The sequence below is a fragment of the Pinus tabuliformis genome, chromosome J (assembly GCF_031772625.1).
Source record: "Pinus tabuliformis cultivar Carrire ecotype Pingquan chromosome J, CPIR1, whole genome shotgun sequence".
Taxonomy (NCBI): Eukaryota; Viridiplantae; Streptophyta; class Pinopsida; order Pinales; family Pinaceae; genus Pinus; species Pinus tabuliformis.
The window spans coordinates 399,496,251-399,517,324 of record NC_142295.1 but is presented as its reverse complement, the minus strand read 5'-3'; the positions used below and the strand labels follow the sequence as shown (position 1 = coordinate 399,517,324).

Sequence of the window (21,074 nt, the reverse complement as noted above, 5' to 3'; positions counted from 1 at the left end):
TCCTGCACGAGAACAGTTTGGGTCGTCTCGTTACTTGCCAAGCGCACCGACCAAAAACAATAGAATAGCAAGCACCGAGCTGTGAATGACAGCTGCAGCATCCACTTAAAACAATGGAAAAGAAACTCAAAACATGGACATGAAAGGGATCTTCCACATTTTAGCTTCTTTCTGTTGAAGATTTATCATCGCTTTGAAAAGTCAAGTATGCCCTATGAGCTTCCTCGTTTAGCAATATATTTCATCTCAGTATGATCTTGACCCCATAATTAAACTGATAAAAAGGATCCTACTTGAATAAAATTACAATGTAAAGCTATGATATTAAACCATATAAAACATAAAATATGAATGTCAAACTTACAACCACACAATTAAACTAGAAAACTTTAGATCCCAATTAAACTAAAAAACTTTGATCCCATTATAATAACAAGGCTCAATGGCAGACGGTATACCTGCCTACAAGACTGGAATTGAACGATTGCGTATGGTGGCATCTCAACGTTTTAATGAAGTTGCTAAATTTGCTTCTGTGCAAACAATTGGATCGGGTAGACCTACTATATATGTTTCTGTGCAACCAATTGGACTTGTAGTTTTCCCAGAAATGGAATTTTTCTCCAACATGTTGGACTGTAAACTTGCTGGTGTAGAAACATGTTGTATTTTTTATATGTTACATTTCGGTTTTTTTCTCAAAATGACATTTTTCTCCAATATACTGGATTGTATTGATGATGTGGAAGTATTTTTCTCCAACATCCTTGACTGTAAATTCGATGATGTGGAAGTATGTTGTATTTTCTATAAATTAAATTCATTTTTTCTTTTTAGTCCAAAATAGCATTCTTCTTCAACATGTTGAGCTATATTGATTGTGTGGAAACATGTTATATTTTTTATAAATAATATTTTTGATTTTAAATTTCCCAAAATGGCATTTCTCACTATATTGATGGTGTAGAAGCATGTTATATGTTTTATAAATAATATTTTTGATTTTAAATTTTCCAAAATGACATTTTTCTTGGACATGAGAAGCATGTTGTATTTACTATAAATAATACATGTACTTTTGATTAATTCCCATGTATTTTTCTATAAATAATAATTCTACTTTTCTACTATTGATTAATTTTATTTTAGTAATGCAACTATGACTCGTTTCAAAAATGTCTCCCATTCTCAATTGTGAATAGGAGTAGTTTGTGAATGAAGTAGTTTAAGGAGCACACTAAAATTATGGGCAGCCTATATCTTAATTTGTGTCTTGGTGTTATTTTTCCATAACATTCAATCCATGCACGAAATTTCCAAGGATGTCTAATCTAATATGTACTGTGTTGATTATAATAATGCATGAACAATGAAAATTATTGGTGTTGATGATAATGATGCATGATCAATGAAAATTACTCTACCAGTGTTAATCTTGCATACAAAAGTACAATATATGTTGTCATGGTGCATCAATTTGTTGTGCATGTCCATAAGAAAAGACATATACATGCATCATATTTGCTAATTAATAATATGACAAAGCAATGAAATTATACATACACATGCCTCAGATTTGCTAATTAGTAGCATATCAAATTTATTTTCAATATATAAATACACAATGTGTTATCCACCAATAAGAAATATGGTCCTCTTCCTAGATGTATCCACATGCTTAGTTTTGATCCATCTTTATATATGTATTGGTAGCTAAAATTGAATAAGATAACCAGAGAGTTTCAATCACTATTCACTTCAACTAAATATTTGAACATAGGAAAGATAAAATATGAACACTTTACCCCATACTTGAAAATAAGAGTTTAGTGCATTGGTTGCTTTCTCGAATTCCTTGGTGTGTTGAAAAGATCTCTGAAATGCATGTAGAGATGATATGTATATATATTATTGATCAAATATTGTATAGTCCTTCTCCACGTGATTTAGAATTTTTAGGGGTTTGTTTGAGAGGTTGAAAAGGAAGTATGCATGGAAAATATTACCAGTCAATCATAAATAGTAAGGAACAATTTATCAATTTTATTTGCTGGGAATAGTAAGGAACAATTTATAAATTTTATTTGTTGGATTTCTTACCCAATTTGTGGGGAAGTGTTGAATCCGTAAGCCATCTCTTCTAGATCTCAAATTGATATATGAAAGCTATGCTCACTTGGGGTGGTAGATCTCCATAAAGAAATACACCTCAATATAAGCCAAACAAACTGAAAAGAAAGTGGAATCAAACAAACAAAGGGTGAATGCAATGGAAAGTTATAGTTTCCAATATCTTCATGTTGGAATTTCCTCCACGTTCAAAGGCTAAAATGCAGGGGTCACCCAAGTTTTGTCTCTATCACCAGAATTTGTAGGTGTCAAACATATCTGGGAAAAACCTTGATCAATTTGTAGAACATTTGTGGATAGACACATTTTTTCTATAGAACCAAATACTTCATTGATATTTTCCCCTACCCCTTACTTAGCGGTCTCAAGCTACATATGTGCTTTTCTTTACTTCATCAGTAGTGATAAGTAATGAATCCATTTACATATCTACAAAACCTAGATGAAAGAAGACGAGGACTTACAAAGTATGAATCCATTGCCATACTTACAAAACCTAGATGAAAGAAGGCAAGGACTTAAAAATTCCATTGGTATTGACACTTGGTCACCTATTCTTACTTGTAATTGCCCCAAGTACATAGTTATTTTTCCACATTTCTTTTGCCACATTTCTTTTATAAAATGGAAAGTGGCTAATTTGGTTTTACAAATTCATTGTTCTAATATTTGAGTTGTTGTTTATAAGGTTTTATGTTTAATTGCAAAGTTTTGTTGCAAATTGACAAAAGTGATTGAGTCGAGACAAGTCAAAACCATGCTCTAGATGTCATTATTGGAAGGAATCATAAAGAGACTAACAACAATGTAATTATTAATAATCCAACTAGTAATGTATGATGCACTATGATGCAAGTGCTACCTCTACTCCTTACTCTTGTTGGTAAAGAATCCTCTTCCTTTACTCTTTACTCATGTTGCTATCGAAGAATATTATGCCTATTGTCATGAAAAAATAGAGTGCACATAAGGATCAAGTACTAGAAGGGAGTGCACACATGAAGATCGAGTACAAGAGCTCATTGATCTGAGACCAAAAGCGAAGATATAGAGAAAAGCCAAGTATGAAGTTTGAAAACAATAACCCGTGGGACTCATTGTGATTTTAGTAGGAAACCCTGACAACAACTGTGTGGGAAGGGTGTCAAATAGCTCACATCGCAACAATATGTTCCACGACATTGTTCAACTGACCTAAAAATAAAAACTTAGTATATGGTATTTAGAAGTTGGCGCTCAAAATAAAACTTATGAATGTTGTAAAGGAAGCTAATACACTGCCAAAAAAAAATTAGGATATGTTGTAAAGTTAATACGGTGCTCAAAATAAAACTTAGGATATGTTGTAAAATTAATGTACTATTCCAATTAATGGAAAGAAAAGTTCCAATAAGAGTTTCATTTGGTTGCCCAATCAAACAGAAGGAAAACTTTGGTTAAGCATTATCATCCAAGCCTCCACTGCTTAGTTGCACTAAAACTTTGCCTAAAAGAAAAATATTAAAAATAAAGTTAACACAATTAATATATAGTTAGTGGCATAATGATCGCTATATACTTACCTCAGTAGATATAATAATGATGCAATAGAATTACAATGAAACGCTATGCAAAGTCTTTTTAGATCCCAATAAAATAATAAAGTTACAATGTAAGGCTACATTAAGTATGTTTTAGTTGTATGTGTGCATATTTTATCCTTAAATATGAAAGATTATAAAATTAAAATTTTATTTTCAATTGAAACTTTAATCAAATACAACTCGTATATGGTTATAAAATTAAAATTTATTTTTAATTGAAAATTTAATCAAATTAATGGTTGTGTGAGAGGGGTATTTTAAAGCCCACAATGAGGGTGATGTGTGACGCCACTTGATTTCGTTTGTGCTCAAAGTGGAGTTGACACCTCTCTTTTCTAAGACATAAATAAAATATTCATTCAATTCAAAAAATCATGATGATGATGATTAACCTCCACTAAGACCAATGTAGTAGGCATCTTTATCAGCAATTATAACAGCTTCCAAGAAATTATAACAACTTCCAATCATCAGTAGTATCTTTATCAACAATAATACCTGACAAAACAACTAATTATAGCTTCCTCTTTCCAGATGAGGTGGGTGAGATGATTATTTATCAATATCAAATCCAATATATCATCAAGTGAACAACAAATTGTCTCATGACTTCTTCTATCAATTCACTTCCTTTTCTTCCCCTATAGTGTATATACTCCTTCTATATAAAAAAAATCATGAAGCCTTACCATATCCCAGACATTATTGATGTCATTCCTTATTCTCAGAGTTTCCAAAATAGTTGATGTTGCTCCAATTTTCAAGTTGTAATATCCTTCAAGTCAATTTCTGCTTCTAGCTCCTTCTGAAGTCCACATTACTTCTTAACATTATTCAAAAAATTATTTTGAATAAATACCAATGGTAGTATCAAAAAGTTCTTCCAATGATGTGTGTTTGTTGCCATATGTCAAATGTCCATCTAGAAGTATCTTGACTTTCCTTTTCAACTCTTTGACCAAAACATATCATCTCTTTTCTATTAATTTCATGTCCAACTATATTTCATGCATTAAATTCTTCCTTCAATTCTTTTGAAGATATGAGTCATTTTCTAGATGTCTAATGAAGAACATTTTTTAAGACAAACACACTTCTTTCTCTCATGCTTTCGTTCGGTTGACTACTTTTGAACTACTACATTAACATTCTTTGAAGATGATGTCCATAAATGATGAGGTTCCTTCTTTTATGCTTCCATGTTGCTTTTAGACTATTTTCATACTTTTATACTTCTAGACTGCTTCAACGTTGTTTCCATGTTCTTCTAGTAGAATATATTTATGATAAATTCTTTTAATTCTTCCATATGTTAAACTTTGAAACTTCTATATTGTTGCAAAACAACCTTGATTCTATTATATTTTTGCTTCTATTGTAAATCTTGCAGTCCTTGTTATACGATTGGTTCAATATATTCATGATAAAAATAATTTCTTTGGTGATTGTAAAATGCATGTGACTGCATAATGATGTGAAGACAATTTTTTATGACCCAAACTCTTCTATTTTGGCTAATTGGATGATGTGGTGATTGATTTCAACTCTTTTGTGAAGATATGAAATGGAGTATATCCCTTCTATAACTTCATATATAATTTACTTCTTCCAATGCTATATGCTTCTTCATGATACTATAATTTGTGAATCTCAAAACTCTTCTACACAAATGTGTAATTGTAATTTCCACTCTAACTCCCATACAAATAAATTGTATGCAAACCTAGTATTAGTCAAATCCTTTAATAATAGAGGTCCTTGTTGTCTTCAATCTTTGATTTCTTAGCTTCTTCATCTTTTGAAATGTAATATTCACTTCTTTCTTTCTTTTTGGTGTTCTTCTTGCTCTTAGGATCTTTGGGACAATCTATTTTATAATCTCCAAATCCATTGCAACCAAAGCATTTCACTTTAGACATTTCTTGATTTCCACATGGTTGATTGTAGTTGTTGTTATTGTACCTATGACAAGGTTCAAAATTTTCCAAATCTTCCAAAATTCTTCTTTGATCTAGAAGCAAAAGTTTGAGCATTTTCACTATTAGGTTTGGTGTCATTCTTGGACTTTACCATTGCTTCTTCTAGAACACATTGTGCCTAAATTTCTTTGAATATTGGAATTTATTTTCTTGCATATTTTCTACTTACAAAACCACTCCAATCTGGAGGTAGGGAATTGAGTACAAAAGTGATTAATTCCGAATTAGATATGACTTTTACAATTCCTTGAAATTGATCCTTCAATTTTGAGACCTTCATAAGATATGAGGCCATATCTTCATATTTTGATATCCTTGTTCTATAAAGTTTATTTCTTAGTGATATTTTCTAACAAATAGTATTGACAGAATATAATCTCACCAATTTTTCATAGACTTCTTCGAATGTGGACAAATCTAAAACAAAGGAGATGAGATCATCTTTGATAGACTCAAAAGAGGATTCTTTGAGCCATGGCTTCTCTCTTATTTTATTTTTCCACTGCTTGAGCATTGTTCTTATCTGGTTCTGGAACTTTACCAAGAACAAAATCCATGACTTCATTTTCTATGAGAACCAAATCAATTCTTTTCTTCCAGGCCTTGAAATTAGACGCTCCATTGAGCTTGTTTCCTTCCTTACAAACAAATCTCATTTGACTAGAGGATTGAGACATATAATGTAGTAAAGTACTTACTTGTCAAAGAAGAGTAGGTTAATATAGAAGCACTTCAATAATGTTGAGGATGCTTCCAAGATTCTTCAAATATGTTATTGAATTCTTGTAGTGATGTCTTCAAGGATGGCTACTACAAGAATGTATTAGTTTCTATGATGATGAACTTGACTGTTTCCAAAAGCATTCAATGATATAGAGAGAGAGAGATAGTTGCTACAGTGGCCTTCTTCTGCTACAAATATGATGGTCTTTGGATATTCTTCCTATTTACCTTGATAAAAGAATTTCTTCAATTATAATTATTACAAATGATGTCGTCAAATGTAGTTAATGATTATTGTAGAACTATCTTCAAATGTTCCAACAAGAGTGATCTTTAAGTTGCCCTTCCTTCACCCTAACTCTGATACCATGTTGAGAAATCATTATGTTTGTAGATTAGGGTGATTTATCTTATTTGATAATTACTTGAGAATGTTGTTGGCATTTTATTACGGGTGAAAGCATGAAGATGGGTTACACTTTTGGGCCAAATGTGGCAATGAAATTTCAAGCTTTTCCTCTTTTATCGAATTGCAACCCTCAAAATTCATATAATCATTATGAATTTTGATTCTGAGTCAAAAAAAATATGTGGAGAATTATGTTGTTGTCCTAATGATATTTTTTGTAAAACAAATTAGTGTCGTATAATCTCTCAATTTTCGTTAAATGCAATATATGTCCTTGCAAATTTTCGCAAAGCTTAAGAGGTATGTGTGTGTTCACCTAGCATAACTTAGTCTAAAATGTGTAATTGTAAAAATATATATATATATATATATAAACATGATATACACAGAAAGAACTAATTTTTTCATCTTAAAATTTTGTTTTTTTATGAAAAATTATATTTTTTTATTATTTTTCAAAGTTGGTGAAGTAATATTTTAATTACATTTTGGAGACATATGTTCACGTAAGATTTTTTTCAACTCCTAAAATAAATTGAAAAACGAAGAGTACCTTTTTGTAGAGGACTCATCAGTGAAGACAGTGGTATTTTTTGAAATTTTTTTGTTGTGTATATTTTATGTTATTGATTTTTTATTCATCCCCTTTGAAACTGACAAAAAAAATTTAAAGTGTTATGTTTAAAAGAAATTAGATGAAAAATATCATATGAATTCAAAAGTGTCAAATTCATATACCATTGGATAGAGGATTATTTCACGAATCCAACACGATCAACTCCGCTACTTAAGGACTAATTCTATCCTAAATCAACTAGGGTACAAAATGGGGTTGCAGAGGAATTTGCAGAAGGGGTGCTGAAACAATAATTTTTAGGACGTCAAGAGCTCAATCGAGCGCTTATAATAAAAATTAAAATTACTCGATCAATCATTAAAGTAACCCTCAATCGAGTCGCATATGTGGTTAACTAGCGGCTTGATTGAGACATACACTCAATTGAGCCATTAAAAATCCTAACATGTCATCCCCCTTACCAAAATTTATTAATGTTATTAATGGTAAAATATAGCTTGATAAAAAAATATAACTCGATTGAGCCATACCTATCGATCAAGTCATTAACTCAAGTTAGAAAATGTCTCGATTGAGGGTTTGTTTAAACGCTCGATCGAGCGCTTAAAAATTGCTTGATTGAGCATACATTTTTCACCAAAACGTGCCCTCATTTTGCTAAAATGTGTAATTTAGCTCCATGCTATGACCCTTACTTATAATTTTTTTCTTCATCAAGAAATTACCAAAAATATACAAACATGAAGATCACAAGTGACAAAGAACATAAAGATGTAGGCTCCAAGCCAGGGAAAAACCCCACAAGGGGGAAAACCCAATAAACCCTCTTCTTATAGAATGAGATCAAACTGAGATTTCCAAGACCCAAAAACCAAGACTAACACTGCCATAAGACCCAAGGCAACCCTCTTTCACTTCTCTTCCAACCAAATCAGGAAGGTCAACACTAGTCAAATATCTGAAATTTTTTATCAAGCGACAGCATTTTCAAACTTGCAATAAATGGCTAAATCTTGGCCCTGTGCCAACACTGAAATACCACAAAAAATCTTGCACATGTGAATATGTTAGGGCAAAAAATATAAATTTTCTCTTTTTTGACTCTGCTTTCTTTATATTTTGACTTTCACTGAAATTCTTCCTTTGAATTGCACAAAAATCGAAGTTGTGAGTGAGTGATGAAATGAGGTCGAACTTGTCTTATTTATACACATCCAAGAGGGTCGAATATCGAATAGTTGCCTCTTCTAGGTCGACTTGTCCAGGAGGCTGACTTGGGCTTGCGATGACATTTTTAGCTATTTTGACTCAAAATAAAATATTTTTCTTTTTTCTTACAATAGTCCAAATGGGACTTTGACTCAAGTACTTTTCTTTTACTCATGACAAATTTCTTTTGACTCAATAAACCCTAAAAGCATGAAGAACATGCTTTAGCTAGAAAATAAAATAATAAATCTAATAAATATTTCAATAATACATTTGGATTACATTATGATGTAATGCCCCATAATATTAAAAATAATAAATGAAATAATATTAATATATAATGAAATAAAACAATAAATAATAGAATAAGAAAAAAAAATTAAGAAAAGATGGTTGAATTAAGTAAATATTATAATAAATAAATAAAAGTTGGCATGTTGACACATGGATTATGTGCATGTGGATATCTTTCCAATCCCTTTCCATTTTTGCAACTAGCTTTTCTATTTAATGGGTAAAAAGGGAGATGAGAAGCATTATTCATACCTTTGGAAGGAGAGTGTTGTGAGACGAAGGATTCCCTAGCAGTAGTAGTTGATTTAGGGCTTGGGGTGGCCAACTGTAGAAATATTATGTGCCACTGAGCCTATGGTTGGGTGGAGAGTCATCCCCAAACCTTTGTTGCAGTCAACAAGATCTATGTAGCATTACAACTCAGAATCATAGGTAAGGTATATCATCACTACTAGTAAGTCTTCTCTGCTAATGGTTTCAAAAATTCTATGTCATTTAGTCGAACAGTTTGTGTGTTGATTATTAATAGATTTAGTTGTATATTTTAAATATGGATTGTTACATATGGTATCAAAGCAAGGTTACAATTTGTGAGGCCTATTAACTCTCATCACTCTCTCCATAATATTATAGATTTTTAAATTTAGTTGAATAAAAACATAAAAAAAAATCCCACCAAATAGAAATTCATTTATTAATAATTAAATATTTTCATTGCCAAGAGAAAAAAGTAATATATATTTGAAAATTAATTTTAATATATTTTAATTAAAAAAATGAGATTTATTTATAGCAAAGAAATAAAAATATCCTTGTTTGTGATACATGTCCTCGTCATCGTCATCGTTGTCTTCGTCATCATCGTCATTGTTTTCATAGACTGAAGTATTTCCAACCTGTCTGTTTTAGGATTAAGAGTCCAAAATCACATTGTTTGAATGAAACTAGTAGTTTCTTTCTGGTGTTTGCTCATAAATTTCTGCATTGTTCTCCAAATTATCTGCATTAGGAATCCTAGTAAATCTATTGATGTGAAAACCTTCTTGCTGCATAAGCTTCCCTTTCTGGCATGAATTGACATTTGGATCTTTCTTGCTCCATAAGCTTCTCTTTGTGGCATGAATTGACATTTGGATCTTTCTTGCTCCATAAGCTTCTCTTTCTGGCATGAATTGACATTTGGATCTTTATGTTGGAATGACATAGTTGTGTCTTTGTTTACCTCATCTGGGTGATATAATGGATCCTCCCCTTTTTGAGCATGACTACCCAGTTGCTCCCTTTCTAAACGCATGATATGCTCATTTTTGTTCTTATCATGTCCTTTATTGGAATTTACTCAAAACTTCTTCTGTTGAGTTCCTTGTGCTTCACTTTTTCTCCAACAACTCTACTCCTTGGATGTGAGCTGGAAGATTTGGTCAAATTCAGTTTTAGAGTTACCTTGGTGTTTTTTTTCTCCTAGATTTTTATGTTTAAACATAAAATGCATAAGAATATTTATTCTCAAAACAATTGTATCCTATGTTCCTCAGCAAATTCCTTTTATAAGATTTAACATAGCTCTTTCGTTTTGGGGTATTCCTATGTAATCCTCCAAAAAATTATTTCTTCTTCTCAGTCATGATAAGGAATATTTGTGTGTGTGCAGAGTAAAGTTGAATTAGTAGTCATTTCACATGATGTTGATCCAATTGAGCTGGTAGTATGGCTTCTTGCACTTTGTAGAAAAATAAACATCCCATATGCAATTGTCAAGGGCAAACATGTCTTGGAGGGGTATGTATATTTATAATCTTTGTTAACTATTTTTGTTAAATTGTAAGTAATATGTGATTACTTTTCATGGGAAACTGATATGTAGAACTTTTGCACTACGAATGTTTTTGTTGCAGATTGTGCACAAAAAAACAATAACAACCTTGTTCGTGACTTTTGTGAAGAATGAGGACAAGAAGGAATTTAGCAATATTGCCGAGGAAATAAAGGTGTGCATAAGCTATTATAAGTCACTATTCTTTATTTTTCCAAGCTAGAAAGGAAAATCTAAATCACATGCATTCGCACCAACCTACTATAGAATAGTATAGGGAGCATAGTGGATGGGCTTTATTTTATGATGTCATTTCACCTAGATAAAATCAAACTCGATCACCTCTATAAAACTATAAAAACACTTGACTAACAACAACTATTGTACAAGAAACTAAAGTGTAAACATCCTTTAAAACTGAATTATAGAATTAAAAGAAAACCAAAAATTATTAACAACAACTAATTTGATTTTTGTAGTTGTTTGGCCATAATTAGAAAGCTTCAATGATGAGGGAATGTGAGCCTAACTTGTTGTTGGTGAATTTGACTATTTGTGGGCTTGATTCATATTCAGAAAAAATGACTTATGAATATGTTAACGTGGCCCATCAGCTAAGCCGAATAGAGTTTGACTCAAGGGTAAGCTTTCAAGATATTTTCATACTCATAATAACAAAGAAAAAAGTTAAAACACCTGGAAATAGATCCTTTCAATTCATATTTATTATGTAGAGTATCTCAATCAATTCTATATTTTGTTGATTTAATTGGGTAACATATGAATATGGTTTTATTGATGATTACCATATAATTTTCTTTTGACCAATGTTTGACAAATATGAGAAATAATTGTTGTGCATGTTTTTTATCGTTGTGCTCAAATATAGATCATTGTGTAGCAACATTATTTTTTGCCAAGACCACCTTGAAGTAGAATTTTTCTGCTTTTAAGTATTTTTGGTATTTTAGTTATGCATGAATTATGCTTTTTTTCCTTCTTATTTTGAAATGATCTTTGAAGGACCGATGTATATGTTAGACTAGATAGGGTAGTTGTATCTTTTATTTTCTACTGTCTGTGGTTGTTTTTTTACATTGTGTATTGGTTGAGCCCTTTGGCTTATACTTTTTGTTTTAATGTAGTTGTCAACCTTTTCAAGATGATTCAAAAATATAGGCTAGAAGATAAACTTGCAGAGAAGGAAAGGCTTCTGAAAAAATCCAAGGGTCAGGCAGAAGGGAAAATTGTTGTGTTGAAAATAGCAACAAGAAATGCTAAATATAGAAATGGTAAAAATAGCATTGCTATAAATAGCATTTCGAGATACATTCCAATTTTAATTAGTCCCTGAACTAAAATTGAGAATTAAAATTCGAATTTGATCTTAGCAGCTGTTTGAAAAATAATTAATTAATTCATCTTGAGTTAATTAGTTGGAGAAAATCAAACATGAAGTCTATGTTAAGACATGCAATAGTTATCCCTTTGATTGAGGAAGTTATCAATTAATTAAGCAGATCAAGATGAGTTGTACTTTGAGTTGTAATTAGTTAGCTCAGTTAACTGAATTAAGTCCAGTTAGATTAGTTCCAACAGTTTGTGGAACTGAATGTGAGTTCAGTTAGTTAATGCATGCATGCATGTAACTAGTGTACTTCAGATAAATGAATATTCTCTCATAAATAACTCATGCATGTCAGTTTAGTCAGAGACGCAGTTGAGATCAAAGGATGGGACAGTGTACTATCAGTTGCAGGAATATTCCCTTGAGGATATCTCTTGCATGCAGAAGGAATTCACTCCTTTAGGATTGCATAGTGATTTTTGAGTTTGCTGAGTTGTGTGAGAGGTGAATTCACATAGGTGGCAACTAGAGGACCCAGGAGAAACTGCATAAGGAAATAGGAGGCTTGGAGGACTGAAGGAAGGCATATCTTATGTCTACTCTGTCTATGATCGGCATTAAGGGATTGTACTGATATCTGGATAGCTTGTGAGCTAAAGCTTTGTGTAATCCGGAGATATTTCCACTTGTATGATATTACAGATAGTGGGGTTTTTAGCTGAGGCTTTCCCTATAGTATTCTTTTGTGTTCATGTGTGATTTATTTCTCATTCTCTGTTATATGTGTTCTATTTGATCTTGCTCAAAATCAATTAAGCTTCCGCAAGTTTGTTTGTAGAAGTAGATCAAGTATTTTGCTTTAGTATATTGCATTATCAGGTGATCTACAATGAGAAATTCTATATGGTTTTAGAGCAAAGGCGTTCAAAACAGAGAACAATATATAAAGAAGGGAGAAGTTGGAACTTTGAAGTTCTTAATTATAGAAATTGAAATCTTATCACGTCTCAAATTTCACCAATGGCGTTCAACATTTTCAGACTCGAGTATGCCCTGGATGGCAGCTCGAATTATATAGCCTGGAAGGATCGCATGGAAGCGGTATTAGAGGACAACTATTTGAAGCACTTCATTGATCAAGAAGTCCCCAAGCTAGCAATAGTTAATGCCGAAGAATTGGCGGAATGGAAGAAATGTGTGGCTAGAGCAAGAAGGATTCTTCTAGAGGGAGTTCGAGACCACATTGTCTCGAATCTCCATGGGAAGGAAACACCATTTTCAATGAGGAAAACATTGAAGGATCTATATCAGAACAGCAACGATCAGAGGAAGTTGGCACTGAAAGACAAGCTTCAGAAAATCAAGTGTGAAAAGGGTGACATGGTCTCTACATATCTAAACAAGCTCACCACCTATAGGGATGAGCTTGGAAGTGTAGGAATCACGACAGTCGCTGATGAGATGGTGAGTCTTGCTCTCCTCGGTCTTCGTAAGAGCTAGCATAGCTACCAAGAATTAGTAAATGGAAGAGAGAAACTGCCAGATTGGGAACAAATGTGGTTGGATCTGATGCAAGAGGAGATAAGGAGAAGCACTAGAGATGGTTATTCATCAAAGCATGATGAGGAAGAAAATCTAGCCTTAGCGAGTAAGGCGAGGAAAGGGAAATGGAAGGCTTCCCATTCCAAATCAAGTTCTTCCCATCGTGGGAAGAAGATTGACAAATCAAAAGTGCGATGCTTTCATTATCATTAGGTGGGCCATTATGCTCTGAATTGTCCACAAAAGAAATACAATAAGGGATCAATGAAAGGATTATATGGTGAGGCATTGACCTCACAGTTCAAATTGGATTTCACCCTCATCAAATGCATGGTTTCATCGATGGTGGGATGTGTTTGGTACTTGGATAGTGGATCCGCATTCCACATGACTGACGACAAGAGTTTGTTTAGTACCTTGGATGAGAAGGACCTCCAGATGCGCATAGAGATGGGCGACGATGGAAAGTACCGTGTTTTAGGTGAAGGCACGATTGTGTTTCAGAGGGATTATGGAGCTCCTCTCACCATGACTGATGTAAAGTATGTTCCTGGTCTGAAGAAGAACCTAGTATCCGTTCCTATGTTGGAAGACAAAGTCTATGATGTAGTCTTTAGTAAAGGAAAGGCATTCCTGAGGCACATCGGCACGGGACAAACCAAGAGGATTGGGATTCAAGTAATGAATCTCTACAAGCTGGAGGTAGATGATTGTGCTGCATTGAGTTCCAAAGCAGAGTTGGTGCAAAGCCAAGATATTGGCAAGCTATGGCATAGAATATTGGGCCACCATGGGGCCTTGAAGATCATGCAGCAGATTTCTACCAGACTTCCCAACGGTAAACTGGAGCAAGTGGATAAATGCAAAGGTTGTACCTTGGGTAAGTATGAAATATATTCCTTTCAAGATCGAGACAATCGATCTGGAGCAATACTCGAGTGAGTTCATACAGATGTGTGTGGACCATTCTCGAAATCCTCCACCGCTAACGAAGGTACTATGTTATTTTTATTGATGATTTTTCTCGTAGATGTTGGATCTACTTCATGCAGAATAAGGATCAAATCTTCTCAAGGTTTTGTGAGTTCAAAGCCTTGGTTGAGAAAGAATTTGGAAATAGAATAAGGGCCTTGTGAAGTGACAATGGTGGAGAGTATGTCTCTCAATAGTTTAAGGACTTATGTGTAGCAGAAGGAATTAAACGGGAGTTGACGGCACCCCATAACCCATAGCAGAATGGGGTGGCTGAAAGGAAGAACAGAACGATTGTGGGAGCAGCTCAGGCGATGATGCATGACCAAGGACTACCACTTCATTTGTGGGTTGAGGCATGCAATATAGCAGTATACTTGTAGAATAGAACCTGCATTGTATACTAGGAATGAAGACACCATAGGAGGATTTTTCTAAGAGACCAGATGTGAGTCAGTTCACGATCTTTGGCTCATTGATATTTTTCCATGTGACCAAAGATTCCTGGAAGAAGCTAGAGTCAACAGCTGAGTTTGGGATACTTGTGGGGTACACTAATACACCCCTCAACTATCAATTGTTCTTGCCTACCAGTCAGAGGATAGTGGTATGCAGAGATATGAAGTTCGACAAGCAGAAGGCCATCTGAGTATCCCTTGAGAGGGAGCTCAAGTTGCATGCAGAGGAGGAACTTTTGGTTCCTAAGGAGGAGGAGCCTCAGACTGATGTGGAGTAGCCGCATGTAGAGGATCCAGGAGTGGAGACATCCACTCATGCAGAGTCTTCCAGAGATGGGTGGAAACACTCAAGGGAAGTTGAAAGATTGATGATGGATGTGAGAGAGAATGTGGGACAACTATCTTCTCAGCGCAGATAGAGGAGGTCACCCGAGTGGTACACTGGTTACATGGCCCTGGTTGGGGAATGTATAGAGACCGAACCATCTTCCTTCGAGGAAGCAGTGCAGCAAATAGTCTGGGTTGATGCTATGGGGGAGGAGTACTTCTCCATATTTTGGAACAGTGTTTGGTATGTTGTTCCAATACTGGAGGACAAGTCAATGGTGAGTTCCCGATGGCTTTACAAGGTAAAGCAAGTAGCTGATGGTAGTGTTGAGAAACATAAGGCAAGGCTTGTTGCCCGTGGTTTCTCATAGGTCAAAGGGATCGAGTATGATGAGACTTTTGCTCCTGTAGCAAGGTACTCATCTATCAAATCAATGTTGGCACTATCATCATAGATGGGTTGGAAGATCCATCAGATGGATGTTAAGACTGCGTTCCTCAATGGTAAGATTGAGGAAGAGGTGTACATAAAGCAGCCGGAAGGTTTTGAGACCTTCGATTGTGAGTTGCATGTGTGTCGACTCAAGAGAACTTTGTACAGGCTGAAGCAAGCACCTTGTGCTTGGTACACCAGAATTGACAACTATTTCACCGAGTTGGGCTTCATAAAGAGTGAAGTAGATGTGAACCTATACCACATCATGGTAGAAGGTAAGCCATTGATCATTGTTCTTTATGTTGATGATCTGATATTGACAGGTGATGATCAGTTGATCAAGTCTTGAAAGGAGGACCTTGCAAGAGAGTTCGAGAGGAAAGACATGGGTCTTATGCACTACTTTCTAGGCATGGAAGTGTGGAAAAAGGATGGGGAAGTGTTTGTGTCTCAAGGAAAGTATGCTAATCAGATACTCAGGAGATTCCACATGGAGAAGTGCAAGCCCATGCAGACTCCTCTAGCAGGTAACTGGAGGAAGGAGGATGCTACTTCAGGTGAGGTAGTAACTGCTACTGTTTATCAGCAACTTGTGGGTTCATTGATGTATTCAGTAAACACACAACTAGATTTGTGCTTTGTGGTGAACCAACTGAGTCAAGATATGGTTTAGCCTACTAAGTTGTTTTGGAAGGCAGCAAAGCATGTGTTGAGATACCTCAGAGGCACATCTCAATATGGATTATGGTACAGATGGACAAAGGGAGTGAAGCTTTAGGGCTTCATAGATGTAGATTGGGCAAGGAGTCCATCAGATCAGACGATTACTTCAGGAGGAATTTTCAACCTTGGTTCAACTTCAGTTTTTTGGTATAGCAGGAAACAGAGGTCAGTTGCACTTAGCTCAGTAGAGGTTGAATACATGGCTACCAGTGACGCAGCATGTGGGGCCATTTGGATGCAGAAAATTCTAGTTGGATTGTTTGATCAGAGGATGGATCCAATTGTGATCTATTGTGATAATCATAGTTGTATCAAACTCTCTGAGAATCCAGTATTTCATGACAGGTCCAAGCACATCGATATCCGGTATCATCATCTTCGAGACTGTGTGGTGAAGAGGATCATGTTGTTGCTATATGTTTCGACCGAGGAGCAGGATGCAGATATTTTGACTAAGGCATTGTCAAAATGCAAATTCGAGTTCCATAGATATAGGATCGGGGTGACAGATAATCCCTTTCTTGTTGAGAGGCAGTGTTGGAAATAGAAACAAGAAATGTTAAATATAGAAATGCTATAAATAGAATTTCGGGATACATTCCAATTTTAGTTAGTCCTTGAACTAAAATTGAGAATTAAAATTCGAATTTGATCTTAGCAGCTGTTTGAAAAATAATTAATTAATTCATCTTGAGTTAATTAGTTGGAGAAAATCAAACATGAAATCTGTGTGAAGACATGCAACAATTATCCCTTTGATTGAGGAAGTTATCCCTTAATGAAGGAGATCAGGATGAGTTGTACTTTGAGTTGTAATTAGTTAGCTCAGTTAACTGAGTTAAGTCCAGGTAGATTAGTTCCAACAATTTTTGGAACTGATTGTGAGTTCAGTTAGTTAATGCATGCATGCATGTAATTAGTGTACTTTAGATAACTGAATATTCTCTCATAAATAACTCATGCATGTCATTTCAGTCAGAGACCTAATTGAGATTAGAGGATGGGACATTGTACTATCAGTTGCAAGAATATTCCCTTGAGGATATCTCTTGCATGTAGAAGGAATTCATTCCTTGAGGATTTCACAATTATTTTTGAGTTTGGTGAGTTGTGTGAGAGGTGAATTCACACGGGTGGTAGCCAAAGGACCTAGGAGAAACTGTGCAAGGAAATAGGAGGCTTGGAGGACTGAAGGAAGGCATATGTTGTGTCTATTCTGTCTATGAGTAGCATTAAGGGATTGTACAGAGAGCTGGATAGCGTGTGAAATAAAGCTTTGTGTAATACAGAGATATTTCAACTTGTATGATATTACACATACCGGGGTTTTTAGCTGAGGCTTTCCCTAGAGTATTCTTTTGTGTTCATGTGTCATTGATTTATCATTCTCTGTTATATGTGTTCAATTTGATCTTGCTCAAAATCTATTAAGCTTCCGCAATTTTGTTTGTAGAAGTAGATCAAGTATTTTGCTTTAGTATATTGCATTATAAGGTGATCAAAAGTGAGAAACTCTACATGTTGAAGTGAAGAAACCTATTGTTATGAAATATGTAATTAATCAAGTAACCTACATAATTGAGCAAGTATTGCAATTGTAATTGTAATTGTTTCTCCAATATGCATTTTAACGGAGCTCTTTGTTTTTGGAGTATTGTTATGTATTCCTCCAACAAATTATTTCTTCTTCTCAGTCATGATAAGGAATATTTGTATGCGTGCAGAGTAAAGCTAAATTGATGGTCATTGCACATGATATTGATCCAATTGAGTTGATAGTATGGCTTCCTTCACTTTGTAGAAAAATAAACATCCCATATGAAATTATCAAGGGCAAACATCTCCTTGAGGGGTATGCATATTTATAACCTTTATTAACTGTTTTTTAGCATGACAGAGTTCACAAAAGCTTAAATTGTAAGTAATATGTGATTAATTTTCATGGGAAACTAATATACCTTCTACACTATGCAATTTTTTATTGTAAGTAATATGTGATTACTTTTCATGGAAAACTAATATGTAGAACTTCTGCACTAAGCAATTTTTTTTTGCAGATTGTGCACAAAAGAAACAACAACCTTGTGCTTGACTTATGTGAAGAATGAGGATAAGAAGGAATTTATCAATATTGTTGAGGAAATAAAGGTGCGCATAAGTTATTATAAGTCACTATGTTTTACTCATCTAACAATGCCACATAAAATCAAAATTATAAATTAACTCTTCTTGCAGGCTAACTACAATGACAAGTTTGATGAGTATTGTTCCCAATGGCGTGGTGGCATTATGGGAACCAAATCTCAGGAAAAAACAAAGGCCAAGGAAAAACATTTGGCCAAGGAAGTAGTAAAGAGGCTCGCTTAAGAATAAATCCTCGGAATATTTGTTCAATGTTGAAATTTTATTGGTTGCCTTATGTAGTTTGTTGCGGTTTGATTTATAAGTATATTAACATAATAAATTTTGTACTAAGGAATTCTCTAAAGTCAATTTTATCTTAAGGCTTAGAAAACTTGTCCATTTTTCAACTGGATAAATTGTTGAGTAAACAATATATCATACACATTCATTGGCCTTATGCATTCTCTACAACTTTTTGTATGTTGTGATGATGATATCTTCATTTTGTCTTTTGTTATGTTATTGATGTTGAAATATATTGCTATATACTTTTAAGTGTGTAAAACGTTTAAATATGCATGTAGCTATCTATATTTGGTTTTGTGTGCCTTATTTTGACGTGCTAAGAATTATATACTCAATCTTGTAGCATGTGTTTATATGAACTTTCATATATTTTACTTTTTGCACTATGGTAAAAGTATCTAAATAGAATGACATTTTCCTTTCTAACAAAATTATCTCCATTGGATGAAATTTTCCTTTCTAATGTTCTATAATTTCTTGGTCCTTGATTAGAAGATGGTTTACCCTAGCATGAAATTACTTGAATGCTCTATGTTTGATTCCAAGACATTTTCTCTTTCTTGAGATGGTCTTATTTTTATTAAATTATATCTTTTTATTGTTGAAGGTGTTTTGTATGCATTTGGAATAATAATTAATCTAATAATGCTTGCAAGTCTTCTACACCTACTTCCAATATGTTGAATGAGAATCTAGCCTAAAATTGAGCTATACTTTGTTAATTTAGCTATCTTTCCACTCATTTCTCCATTGTGAGATGTCGTTACTACAACATCATTCTTCCAATACTCTAGCCCTTCCTTCAACTTTTTAAAATCTCCTTCTAGGGCTAGTTTGGCTATTGGGACAACCTCTAGCTGCTCAAAAGATTGATCTGTAATTTTCATACTCTTCTCGACATCTGAATTCACCACATTTAACTTTTGCAGGGCTTCCCTTTCCTTGATATTAGCATGATCCACCTGGGCAAGGACCTTTACTATTCTTTTACTTGCATGTTCTTCAACCTCTTGTGCTTTCTTGTATAGTAAATCATACTCTTCTTTTGTAATTGACACATAATTGTCATTTGATTTATTAGATGAAGCTCATTTTCTTTGTCCAGAAGAGCATCTTTGACAATACAAATTTCCATATTAGCACTTTGTGCATCTTCTTTTGCTGCAACAATCTCAGCTTCAGCTTCTTCAAGGGAATCTAATAATTTTGTTGCATTTTCTTTGGTTATGTTAACCTCAACTTTGGTGCATCACACAACTTCAACTCAATATCCTTAACATTGGTCAATTATTTATTCAACAATTGAACCTCTTCATTAGCCTTACTTGCCATTGCAGATGCTTATTTGGCTTCAAATTCCCATTTTTGCAACAATAGCATCATTTTCATACTTAACCATTAAACATGATGTATATGCCGAACTGAGAGCCACTTTCTGAATCCCTACTTGGCTGCGGTGTACTTAGAATCCATCTCAATGGAGAGGTTTTTCTTGTCCCATTGAAGCTCTTGAGTTGCATATTGAAAGCAAACCAAATCAAAAGCATGTCGTCTCTACACAGTTTCAAGTTCAAATTGTCGACGTTGATCCCTATTCTGAGCAGCCTCAATGGTGTCCTTCTCAAGCTCATCGGTCGACAACTTCTCACTCTTAGTTTTCTCCAGTGCTCTCTTCTCAACCACAAGAGACTCACTCAATCTCACATTGGCTTCATGTAATTCCCTCTTATAAAGAAGTGTACACATTCTCTAATAACCAGAATACATAATGGCATTCAAACTACAACCGAAGATAAAAAAAAATTGCATTCAACGCAAAACCCAAAAGCAGAATTGCAACCAAATCAAGGAAAATGTTAGGGGTTAATATTCATAGGTGCGCTAATTTTCTATGTTTTTCCAAAAAGATTATTCGCTAATTTCCATTTTTTGTAAAAATTATTCGCCCAAATTTTATATCATAAAATTAATTTACCTTAAAAATCGGCAAAGTTTTTGAGAGACTATATAAAATCATTATAAATTTGAATATTTTTACAAACATATTGCTAAACATTTTATATTTTTCATGTTAGGGACTAGCAAGATTCACCAAGGTTTCTAAAGTTTAAGATAAATTTC

At 34.0% G+C, this 21,074-nt stretch overlaps 1 protein-coding gene across 1 annotated transcript; it reads left to right on the top strand.

Annotated features, from left to right (window-relative positions):
• The first annotated feature begins 442 nt into the window (after positions 1 to 442).
• Positions 443 to 18,890, top strand: LOC149227463 (large ribosomal subunit protein eL8y-like). Its single transcript, XM_089380517.1, has 7 exons — positions 443 to 638; positions 11,863 to 11,969; positions 16,680 to 16,688; positions 18,056 to 18,109; positions 18,248 to 18,375; positions 18,581 to 18,671; positions 18,759 to 18,890. Exons 1-7 carry the CDS (start codon positions 443 to 445, stop codon positions 18,888 to 18,890), a joined length of 717 nt encoding a protein of 238 aa, XP_089236643.1.
• Positions 18,891 to 21,074: the final 2,184 nt, after the last annotated feature.

Bases quoted from the DNA above. Each gene is read 5' to 3' on its own strand.
- LOC149227463 (XM_089380517.1), top strand. From the start codon at position 443: ATGGCAGACGGTATACCTGCCTACAAGACTGGAATTGAACGATTGCGT. The intron at 639-11,862 runs GTAAACTTGCTG...GTTTTAATGTAG, and splicing joins TTTCTCCAACATGTTGGACT to TTGTCAACCTTTTCAAGATG. The intron at 18,672-18,758 runs GTGCGCATAAGT...CTCTTCTTGCAG, and splicing joins ATATTGTTGAGGAAATAAAG to GCTAACTACAATGACAAGTT.